At 44.3% G+C, this 12,600-nt stretch overlaps 1 protein-coding gene across 1 annotated transcript in view; it reads left to right on the top strand.

The window, feature by feature from the left end:
• Positions 1–11,765, top strand: part of LOC138534947 (dimethylaniline monooxygenase [N-oxide-forming] 2-like) — a 272,372-nt gene extending 260,607 nt beyond the window's left edge. The window contains exons 7-9 of the mRNA XM_069641258.1: positions 1,846–2,198; positions 4,189–4,261; positions 10,979–11,765. Of these exons, the coding sequence (XP_069497359.1) occupies positions 1,846–2,198; positions 4,189–4,261; positions 10,979–11,321 (769 nt within the window). The 3' untranslated portion in view covers positions 11,322–11,765. The remainder of the gene's footprint in view (positions 1–1,845; positions 2,199–4,188; positions 4,262–10,978) is intronic.
• The last annotated feature ends 835 nt before the right edge of the window (positions 11,766–12,600 follow it).

Raw genomic sequence — 12,600 nt, 5'->3', positions numbered from 1 at the left:
TCAGGGAGCAGCCTGGGTGCAGGTGGCGTGAATCACTGCTCAACCAAACAAATTATCTCCCGGCCGCCCGGTGAGAAAGTACGTGATGCGGCTCTATCGCCGCACCCTTGAAGGAATATCTCCCACCTGTGGGAGGAGAGGCAGCGGTGCCCCCCACCCTCTATTTGATTGAACTCCCGCAGCGAGAGAGAAAGAGCACACAGCAACCCGGGTGACTGCAGCCATCTGCAGTTCCCGCCGGAAGGGGCAGGAGGGTGACGGGCTCACACAGTGGGCCAGAAGAAAGGGGAGCGGTCGTGCTGCATTCTTAAATGACAACGCTCCCAGCTGGGCGAGCATGGCGCGTTGAGTGCCGCTGGAGGTAAAGGACGTGGCGTGACCCAGATGTCCTGCAGCCACCCTCTGCTGCCACCCACACAGGGCGCGAAAGGAGCCGTTGACCTCAGCTGCTCACGACTGGGGCAGAGAATGAGTGGTGGCTTGTGCCGCCGCAGCCACACTGGTAAGAGCTCCTGCCTGGGGGAGCCTGGAAAGTGGCAGCATGAAACACAACCGGAAAAAAAAAACAGTAACTCCAGCCGGGGGAGCCTGCAAGCTGCATCATCTCCCTCCTGGTGGGGGACCACCCAAGGCTGCAGGAAGGCCTGCAACCCCTGGGGCCAAAGGGGGTGCTGTGGTCCTGAGGCCCTGTTAGCTCTCCCCCAAACCAACGGAGCTGGCATCCTGCCTCACAGCACTGCTGGGGCCGCCGCTGGTGTGACGGCCAGCAGTCTCTCCGAGGGGGGGCCACGACCACCTAGGGCCATCATAATGCTGGAACTGACCCATGGAGAGGGTGCTAGTGGGGCCGGGCCTATATGTGGGTGGGTGAATAACATTTGGCTACCCCACTGCCCCGCAAGGTGCGTTGCCGGCCAAAGAGGATTTCAATATCTACTCCACCAGGTCCTGCCATGCTCAGGCACCCGTTTAGCATGAACAGGAACCAGGAGGTGGGGAACGCTGCCTGGGTCCTGCACATGCAGGTAGGAGCCTGAGCACCCCATGGAGGATGCCCAGACAGCCCTGAATTAGCAGGGGTGTGTAGGAGCGCTTCCATGCACATTCAGAGCTACAGTACCCCAGGCAGCATCCCCAATGATTCATGCAGGGCTGGGGAAGAAACATTTCCCTGGCCTTGCATGGCCCATTGGGCATGCACGCTGGTAAATGAACTGTCAAAGGGCAACGATGTTTCCCTTTACAGTTCGAGCCAGCCAGGAAGCACTGCCTCAGATGCAACAAGCACCTTAGGGAGCGCTTAGTGGCGGCTCATTCACTGGCATTGATAGAAACAATTCGGAATTACGACGTATGATTAATGTGCGGTGTTTAGGACAATGATGGACAATAATCTCGGTGTCTGGCATTTACTATTGCAATGTGTTGCTATCTTTTGCCACCTCTCACTCCCTCTTTAAGTACATATTTAGTCTGGCTGTCCATCTATACGTTTATTTAGAGGTTTAATGTCTGGATGTAGATATAAAACTGCGTTTAGCATTTCTGCCTCCAACAGTACCAATGCTCTGTGATGACATGATGGTGTGTGATTACTTTCCCTGGCGCCAAAGGAAACAATTAATTGTGTACTAAATTTAAGGGACTTGATTTCGCTAAACAAATGCTATTATTTTAAAAACACAAATATGTATTTCAAAAGTTAAATGGAGGATAGACTGTGATATATTCTGCAACACTTTTCTGAATTACCAGAATTTACTAAATTGGTTGACCCGTAAAAATAATGTTAGAAGTCACATTAAATTGTGGAATGCTTATAGACGTCAGCTCATTCCTTCTTAGATCCACGATGACGGAGCCCGTTGTGAATGACTTCCTCCCGAGCCACATCCTATCTGGGGCAGTGACGGTGAAGCCCAAAGTGTCAGAATTTGGGGAAACCTGGGCTTCATTTGAGGACAATACCCGGGAGGAGATTGATGATGTCATCTTTGCGACCGGCTATATCATATCTTACGAGTTCCTGCAGGAGATGGTCCTCCAAGCTGATGTGGGCAAGTTCACCCTTTATAAAAATGTCTTCTCCCCGAGCCTGGAGAAGCCTACTCTTGCTTTCATTGGCCTGGTACGGCCGCTCGGCCCCATCCCTTCAACAGCAGAGTTACAGGCTCGATGGGCCGTTCGAGTTTTTAAGGGTGAGTTGTGCAAGAAACCTTTCTTAATTAATTTCATGAAACATTAACGTTCTCACCTGTGATCAGCAGCAAGGACTCACTAATAAGTGCAACTATTCTGGGAGATTTCACTTTCAATGACAATTATGCCTTCACATTGGTGAGCAGATAGTCACTTTATTAACCATAGATATAATTCGCTCAAACACTCTCATCAACTCTAGCCAGCAGAATCAATGGTGAATGATCATAGGTGTCATAGTGGCGTAACACAAAATGTGGAGGCCCTTCTGCGTACTTGCTTAGGGGGATCCTCCAAGCTCCTTAAAGAAGTGCAAGCCATGCCACGCCACAGACATGCACGGCGGCCTGAGCCACCACACATGGGCAATGCACACGATGACCATACTACATGGGTGAAAGGGGTGAATTCTATTAATTATACCTCACTTCTCACACCTAGCTTAGAAAAAAAGACGGTGGAAGCGCATAGCCGTTAGTGCTGAAACATACCAGCTGCCAATGTGCATGGCCAGTAACATTATTATGTACATGCCAGTGACAGAGGCAGCTTTTGGTGCCGGAGTGTATCGGACGGCTCCTGAGGGGGAACTGTTTTTTAAAACAATTTAAGGTCAGTGGCAGCAGTTGAATATTTTGTGTCAAGGAGTATTAACATCTCCACCGAAATAGTGCCTGTAACTGTGTGTAGGGAAGGACTGATAAGTAAGTTAAAAGGCGTGGAGGTTTCTTTTCCCACCAGTAACATGTTTTAAATAGTCTGTTGAAACAGTGAATTTTACAGCACACTTTTTGAGAATAATGGGGTAAAAATCCATATAATTTGCAATTGGTTCTCTAGGTTAAGACATGAAAACAATGTGATGGATGTCATATCACTAAGCGAACATGGTCGCATTTTACAACATTTTCATGATACATGTGTCCACAACATGTGCCAACATTTCCATTATAAGTCACCTTCATGCAGCAGCACCCAACACATTCCCATTGTAAAATATTGTGATGTGGTGGTCACAATCAATCAATGCCAGTATGGTCACTGTAAATCACTATCATGAATCTGGAGCCCCAAACTATGCCAGCATGGTTACCGTAAATCACTTTCTTAAAGCCACTGACACAAACTGTGCCAGTTAGTAATTTACTTTCTTGAAGCTGCTGTCACAATCAATACCAGTGCAGAGCGTACAGGTGTCCAGTGGCTATGTGTGAGAAGGCCAGCCAGTCATGTTTTGCTTGGAATTCTGAGACGAGTAGTTTTCCTGAATTTCAAATGGGAAAGAAAAAAAACAATTTACAGAATTGAAAGGGCATGACCACAGGAATCCTGAGAGCTCTGCTAGTATGGTAACTGGTAATTAACCTTTATAAAGCTGCAACCACAATCTATGAGAGTATGCTTACTGTAAAGCGTTTTCACAAAGCTGCAGCCATAATCATTGCTAGTATGGTCACTGAACGTAACTTTCATGAAGTCATGAGCATGCAGCCACAATCAATATCGGATTTCACAATATAGCACATTGATGAAGTTGCACAGACACTATAAATTGACAGTGCTGCTCTAAATAACTTTCTAGATGCAGCCCCTTATCTCTCCCCAATTCCTGCCAGAAGCTGCCAAACACATGGAACATCGCTCTTGCATGCACCCACAGACATACACACACTCATAGAAATGTATATGTACACTCATGCACATACATTCAAAATCTTGCACTTACATTGCAATACAAAATAAATGCACTCATGCTAACACTTTAGTTTTATTTACCTTCAAATTAATTCTTACAATGGAAGGAATTGGGCAAGACATCATACATAAATCCCCAAATTGTCATCATTTTTAAGGTTGCTTGAATTTACTGTGTTACAGAGCATTAGCTCTGTCAGTCCAGTCAGCCTAACGGTTGCCTTTTCACCTGCAGCATTTTCTGGACAGATGATTACACTACCCATGGTCAAGTAATGTCCTTGTCATTTGCAGGTATGGTTCACTTGCCATCAAGCAGTTGCATGATAAATTACATCCACAGAATGAAGGAGGAAAGAGCCAAGTGGTAAGTCAAGACCCACAATTCACTGAGTTTGTCTGTAAATGGTTGCTTCTGTGGCAGGGTACCTTTGAGGACTTTGATGCCCATTTAAATGAACGATCATTAAAGAAATGTCTACTGCCAGCTGCAGTATATCTCCAAGTTGCTTCACTACAACATATCCCCTGGCTTTCTGGGTTAATTGTCCCAGGAATGGAGAGCTTTATGATGCCTCTTACCTGAAAACAGCATGCAGCATGAACATTTAGCACCAGGCCTGACCGGCATGCACTTCCCCCCTAGTATAAGGCACACAGACCCTACATGCTCTCTTTGACGTGTGTGCTTTTAGGTTTGCCATCTTGAGTGCTTGGAGACTGTTCTTGGGTGCTAGAAGTGTGCGGTATAAATCAACATAACATAACATCTTTGTTCAGATAACTTAACTGTGTTGTTGGAATGTTTTTGAGAAGACATGCATGTAATGTAAAATAACAGGTAAAGGTCCCAGTAACACTGCGCCACACTTGTACTAACATTAAATGCCAATTTGCATTTAGTATAGAAAGGTAAGCAGCCTGACATGTGTTTCGAGCTGTCCTAGCTCTTCTTCTGAGGAATGTATCTAGGAAGACGTGAATCCAAAGCAAATTAGAGGCAAATTGCCTGTTTTGCAGACAAATTACTCTTATGCTTCGCAGTTGCGGAGAAATCTATGAGCAATTCAAAGTACAAAGTGAATTTCCAGGAACATGCATGTAATGTGGCAATGAACCATAGTGGCTACAGCAGTCATGAATAGATTCAGCATGTTTAGCTGTATACATAGACCTAGTAAGCACATTCTTCACCCCATGAATGTACAGAGTAGCACGCAATATTTGTGGAGTGTGCCTGTGTGTCCACATGGAAGCTCTGCTGAAATGCATATAAGGAGTATAATCCTGCACATCGGTTTTAGATTCTGAATGACAGAGCTAAATATGTATAGTCTATATTCATAGAAGGCACAGCAGCCTTTATCTCATTTCATGACTTTAAATGAAGATGAGATCATATCTGAAGGATACCACAGCTGTAATTAACCTGGTCAAGAACAGACAGTTCAACCCAAGGACACATTTACTAGCAACCATTTACATTGCGTCCTTCTATAAATCCCACAAATTGAGATACTAACGGTGATTGAACACACTTTTGCAGAAAAAGTCCCCCCAATAAAAGTATGATTGTGGTTCCTCATGCAACTAGCGGAAATAGCACTGACAAATAATGTTTTCATTTTTTGAACAGGTGTCAGGGACCGCCATGGGGGTAACTTTTGCTCATACTCTGGGCAATTTGTATGTGGCTAAATTTGAACAAGATGTCATCTAGTGGTGATAACCATTTGCAGAGCATATCTGTCTGGGGGCTAGGTACATTGATGATATCCTGATGATTTTTTAAAAAGATCTGGGAGTACTCGATGAGTTCATGACCTGGCTCAACAGCCAGAACAGGTACCTATGCTTCTCACATATAGGAAGTCAAGAGGTAATTCAGTTCCTGGATTTGGAAATCCAGGCAGCCAATGGTTAAACAGCCACTTTGTTCTTCAGAAAACCCACTGATAGGAATTCTATCCTGAGCTATGCTAGATTTCATCCGGGGTCTCTGAGAGATAACCTCCTCTGTCGAGCAGTTCCTGAGATTTCAGCGTAACTGCTCAGAATCTGCAGAATATGATACCCAGGCACAATTTCCAAAAATCGTTTGCAAGAGAGAGGTTATCCCAAGCATCTCCTCCAACACGCAAGGAAATCTGTAAGAAATATACCTCTGGCGATCACTCTAAACCAAGACAAGCCGCAGGTGGACAACCATTGCATTTCAGAGGTGGTGGTGCTGAGCTACTCATCTCTACTGAATGCACTGAACAAAGAGATCATAAAAATGTGGCCAATCCTTAATGTAAGTTAAGTCCACTTCCCACCACCAAGGTATGTGATCAAGAGGCGGCACACTCTGTGGGATGTTTTAGTACATTCTTATGCTCCTATTACACCTCCAGACACGCAACACATTTTGTGTGGTACCAGTAGACCCCATGGGCTTTCCCCTTGTGGGCAGTGCTCTATGTGTAAACAGACCTTGCATTCTTTGGAGATTGATCTGGGTTGGCACACCACATCATGGTGACAGAGCCATTTCAGCAATGCAACACTTCTGATGTAGTCCATCTCGTTATTTGCCCATGCAATCTTAAGTATGTGGTAATGACCAATAGACCTGTTAAGAAAAGTCTGATAGAACACAAGTCTTGCATTCATATGAAAAAGATTACAGCAGCGCAGGTGCAGCATTTTCTCCAAACACTGCACTCTGAAGAAAATTTCAAATGGACTATGCTGGAAAAGGTTATACGCCCTGCCCGTGGTAGAGATATGCAGGCACTTCTTTTCAAGAGAGAACAACGGTAGATTTTTAGGCTGCCCACAGATACTGAGGGGCTGAATGAGAACATTTGCTGGCAAGCATTAGCCGTCAATAATTGATTGTATCTTACATCAAGGGCTGAATGTTACATGCTCCGATTCCATGCTTTTGTATCTAGTTGTCTTGTGAACAATGTACCACACCCTTGACATGGCACTATGTACCACCCACTCCCTCTACAAGTTGTATACCCCAATAGGGGTTAGCACCAAGGTTTTTCCTGCCTTTTTGATGAATTACAAATTTTGGACCTATCCGCCTTGTCCGTCGTGATATTGGCTTAGCGCAACCCTGCCTAGCAGTCATGCTATAAATACACAAGAATACTGTATCCTCATCTACAAGATCTCCATTCCTGATGATGTGTGGAAGTCTCTTCTCCATGTTTATCTTAGGAAAACAAATTCAAATGATGTTAGCTATAGCACATATTTATCATGTGATCTAGTGTGGTCTGATCCTGTTACCGGGTTGTTTGGTTCCTCATTATCCTGTCACGACGGGCAGTGGCACGTGTGTACACCTTTCGGCTTTAAGGTGAGTCATTGACCCCTGTGGGAGGACTATTCTGGCTAAATCACTGCTGTGGACCTCACCAGCATTCTATTGTCTGCCTTTCAGGTAGAATGCAGTGTTTGATCTACAGAACTGTCTAATGGCAAAATAATGTAATAGAACATGTTCTTGCTTTAAGTAACTATGCCGTGTTGGTGTTAAAAAACATAATTATGAGCAGTACAACTCCTGCTATGTCTATTACTCAGAGACACTACGCTCTGTATTCTGTGTCTTGTATCTAGGTGCTGAGAGGCTCTATGCAATTATGCCTGACACATTTGTGATATGAAGACAGTCCTGAAGAAGGTGACCAGAATTTTGTAGGGTCACTGAAACCAGTCGGCCATTGCCAGGAATAGTGCTAAGTATTTGCGTATCCTGGGTTGTGTGATAGATTTGAGCTTTTCTGCAATTTTGATCAATTACAGCTTCATCTTGAGTTTTATAGTTAGCAGGGATCCAACATATCCCGGGTTCATAAATGTATAGGCTACCGAGATAGTGGTCTCTGGTTTTAAATAATTTTCTAACCTGGTTGCACTTTGGACGTTGTGGTTTCACTGGCTTACACGATCAGCATCACAGGAAAAAATGTTGCTAAAAAAATGATGATTCTATTAAGACATGTTTACTGGCAGCGGACTCGAGAATGGCACCTTGATGTACATCAATAATATTAGGAGATTCTTTTTCTATCCACTTTCAATAGATAGACGGCACATCACTACCAACTAGGATCAAGTGGGAGGTATTACTAGGGACAGTTCGTTTTTCCCTGTCCCAATCAATAGTTTAACTAGCGGTCCAGTTCCCAATGCATATTCACTAATTGTCTGTGAGATTGTGTTGTTTCAAATGTTTTTAAAGGTTGGTTTCCTGCCCCGTCTGTGATATAATTCTGAACCTGGCAGGTCCCCTGCAGCTTTTTAGAGTGCCCCCTTCGTATGTGATAGAAGCCACAGCCCATCATTTCAAAGGCCTTTGTTTAGAAATTGCTAGTCAACCTCTCAGAAAAGATGCCACGCAAATGGCAGTTGCTTATATTATCAGAGATCCGAGTCCTCAAACCACAATGACTACATGAGAACCAAAGGAGAACAGGAGAGCACACACATTTTTCACCAATGTTCCTTCCATCATCTATTTCCGGATGTTCTTTAGAGGTTTCAAAATAAACTCCTTTAGCTAGGCTATCACAGAACAAATGCTTGTGGACTTAGTCTGCAGTCTGTGCCACAACGCCCCACCCATGGAAAGATGTGTTCTTTGAATATTATCCCTTTCCATGATTTCAGGAGTGCATGAGTGATCCTCTTGTGCAAAAGATGTAACCCTGTGGGATACCCACCTTACGAAGAGGTCCTCTGTGCAGCAGCATCCGTGATATATTATGAAAGACACCGAGCGGACAAGGGCTTTACACGCTAATGTCACCAACATGCAGCTTGCAGTCCTGTACTCATGGGTTCTGGGGTAGAGGGTACGTACCCAACACTCATGCACTACATGATCTCCTGGGTTCCTCAGACAAATCCATTGGGCAAATCCGTTTCCTCCTAGTGCTATACTATATCCAACGCCAGCACACCACACACAGACATCTAAGGTGCCCGTGGGTACCAGCCCCCAGTGCCGCATTGTCACTGTGCACCATACCCTGCTCCTGAGAGGGAGAACTTTGACTGGAGCTGATGAAGATGGACGCAGATGCAAATTGGGGTTACGGAGCAGTAACTGGTTTCAACCGTGGTCAGTAGCAAAAATGCTGAGAAATCCGAGTTGTCGCTGAGAGATTTCTCAAATGTAGTGAGAAATGTTAAAACTGGGGCGACAGTGTCACTGTGGGCAATTTCTAAACCATAATGTTTATATAAAACGTGAAGCCTTCCCAAAAAAGTGCATATTTGAAGTCAACCTAATGATGTCGATCTTCTGCTTGTAATTCTGAAAATCTAAGTGGTCTCCAAGCCCATTGTTTAGGATATTATATGGGTCGGTGCAAGTATGTATGCAGCTCCTGGCGATGGTCACTAAACGTTGCATTAAGAACACACATGTTGCTTCCCTGCTGCTGCTGTATGAAATTGCATGAAATTGCATTTTTTTGTCAACATGTTTTCCAAACAAAACCCTTTGTTTTCAGCCTAATCAGTGCCCCCATTTAGCCTTCTCCATTACCAACAGTTATTTTAGTTTGTCACAATCCTCTTTTTCAGACAGAAATACCTCTGTTTCCACCTTTCTGAAATGTTTGAACCACCTTTTCCCTTCTATATCCTGAACAGCTGCCATCTGACCCCACGGCCACCCTCATGTTTTAATTTTTTTAAAACTAAAATAAAAATACATTAACCTCACAGTGCATTTACGCCCCCCCCCCCCCTTCGCCAACTTGCCTTCATCACTTTATTTTCAATTGGCCCACTCCTTCAGTTGTACCCATTGTTGTACTCCAGGCACCCCCAGCCATTTTGTTCTCGAACTCCTGTGGAACCACTGAGTTTGATGTGAACATAACTGTATAGACACAGACACAGCGGAGGCTGACTGGGAGGAAGGCAAGGGAAGGGTTGCAAAGACGTGGAGGGGAGCGGAAGGAAATGTGATATAAGGGTAAACAATGAAAAACAACCTGGTGCTGGGCGGGGAAGCACATAGCGATTAAAGGTTAGAGGCAGCACTGGAAAGGGAATATGGAGGAACAGTGATATGTTGAAAGGGCATAGCACTGAAGAGACATTGGGCAGAGACAGAGTATGGCCAAAAGGACAAGCAGAACAGCGGAGGGTTTATTTATTTATTTATTTATTTATTTTTTATTTATTTATGTAACGCCCAGACCCGAGGGTATCACAGTGTTTGAATCACACAGGGATCACACAGTAATGAGGTGCGGTGTAAGCTAAAGGGATGAGGAAGGGAGTGGAAGGTACAGTGACACTGGAAGTGGTAGGCAAACTAATACAGGGACTGTCAAGGAGATGAGGTATGGAAAGGGGGAGGGTGCTCGCCGTAGTTTGAACACAATGGTCTTTGGGCTGGTTTCAATGCATGCGTTTTTCAGTCTTGAGCTTTTGATGTCAGGATAACCACACTGAGATGACTTTGAAAGGTTCAGCATTGCCCTACAGTGACACACCTGTGATTTCATCGACGGACTTTTCCTCGCGGGGTTTTTTGCAGCGGATTTTTTTCGAAAAAAAAACACTGATGTTTTTTTTTTTTAGGGGGGTTACCCCCGCAATCCCCCCGTCCGTTTACTTATTTTAATATTACCCTAGACACACACCAAATTTATTTAATTTTTAACCCCCCAAAAAATCAGTTTTTGTTTTCGAAAAAAAAATCGCGGCAAAAATCCCGCGATGAAAAGCCCGTCAATGAAATGACGGTATACCCACACCCGTTTGGGCTCTTCCCTTTCCACCCAAAGTATTGTAGTCCTCTTGCAATGTTGGTTTCTTAGTGGTGGTTCCGTCCCCAATAAAGGATTTCAAATCTACCCAAAAAGTAATCGGCAAGGATTTTCGAGAGGTTTCTGATAAGGAGACCCAGCAGGATATTCACAATGCAAATCCAGCGAGGGAGACCTTTATGTAACACAAAATGGTGGTGGAACATGTCAAAGCTGTAGAGCTGACAGAAGGCCTTTGCAATCCCATGACTCATTCAAAGTCTGTTTTCTCTTTCACTTTTTCTCTCAAGGTTCGGGACAGGCAAGAGTCAGATTCCGATTTCTGATTACATTTCCTACCTGGATGAAGTAGCTGATGAGATTGGAGTGAGGCCCAGCCTCAGCCTGTTCCTCAACGATTTCAAGTTGGCCACGAAAGTCTTCTTCGGTCCATGTACGCCATACCAGTATCGCCTAACTGGGCCGGGGGTGTGGAAGGGGGCCAGACAAGCAATCCTCACCCAATGGGAGCGTACTGTCAAGCCCACAAAAACACGGGTGGTGCATGAGAGTCCCAAGACGGCCTTCAGTTGGCGTCTTCTCATGATAATTGGTCTTCTGGCTCTCGCTCTTGGGGGTCTGTTCAGCCGTTAATCTTCCACATCCCTTTTCTTGCATGGTTAAAAAGGGTTTTCTTCTATGCTACTGTCAGCCATGCGCTACTACCCTGGCCGGAGCACGACCACGCCACTAGCTATCATGGGCTGGAAAATAGATAAAACGTTATATGAACATTATTTTAGCATTGAACAACGGCCAAATGTGCACATTAGGTTATATGAAGGCACCAAGTGGTACTTGCATAGAAAAATGTGCTTCTATGCCTGGGTATTCTCATCAAAATCGGTGCCGTGCCAGTCATAATTGCTTTCCGTTTGCAGCCCAGTTCATTATCATTAAAGTGCCTGGAGAGTATTGAAATGGGATAACATGCAGGTAAATAAACAAGCAAAAAGGTTAGCTCCAGTTGCACACTACAAACTGGCTAAATCTTGTTAACAAGATGCTGACAGCAATAAAGTTAATATTTGAATATGGGACGCAAGGAACTGCGTGATTATTTATTTATTTTTATTATTTTTATTTTTGGGATTTGTAGAGCACACTACAGCTCACAGTCATCGAGGCGCTATAAAGGATACTTAAGAAGGCTTGCTTGAGGGTTACAATAAGTGTCCTAAGAATAATGCTTAGAGAAAGGTTGTTTAGGTTACAGTTGCTCACATGGTTACATCACATAGTACCGTATACTACATAGCAAGTTATATCCCTCCAAGTGTAGTCAAGAGGTGATAAGAAGTAACATATGCAATACAGAACTCATAGGGATATGCCCTTTTTAGACAAAGAGCCTGGTTTTTAAAGGTTTGCGGAAGGCTGCATGAGAGTCGATTGATCTGACCTGGGCGGGGAGGTTGCTCCAGAGGGTATGACGACATATGAAGTGATAAACACGTCTGACTGCCATGCTGAAAATCAGACTGCATGCAAAGGAGTGTAACTGTTAGGAGTCACGTGTGACTCGAGGCTTGTAAAAGTGTTATGAAAATCAAGCAACGTAGTGCTCTGTAAATCCCAGAAGAAGCACAATGAACCATGTTGTAGCTCTTACCATTAAATATGTACAAACTAAGATGTACTAAGTAGTAACGCTCTGATAATTCTGTCTCATGTTATACTGCATGCTTTCCCTGTAATGTCCATTTGGACAGGCCCTATATAATTGATTTCCTGTGTTTGGTTTGGATAGCAAGAGTTCACAGTGGAGACTGCAGGGGCTCCCACATCTATGTACATTTTGTCAAATTTGGAGTTGTATCCTAAGTAACTAAGGGTAATTCGGACAGGCACCCTTTGCTGACTGTGCCTTAGA

Source organism: Ambystoma mexicanum, chromosome 1q (assembly GCF_040938575.1).
Source record: "Ambystoma mexicanum isolate Mex_15411 chromosome 1q, UKY_AmexF1_1, whole genome shotgun sequence".
NCBI classification, from domain to species: domain Eukaryota; kingdom Metazoa; phylum Chordata; class Amphibia; order Caudata; family Ambystomatidae; genus Ambystoma; species Ambystoma mexicanum.
The sequence above is the reverse complement of the archived record's forward strand: the minus strand, read 5'-3'. Positions and strand labels throughout refer to the sequence as shown.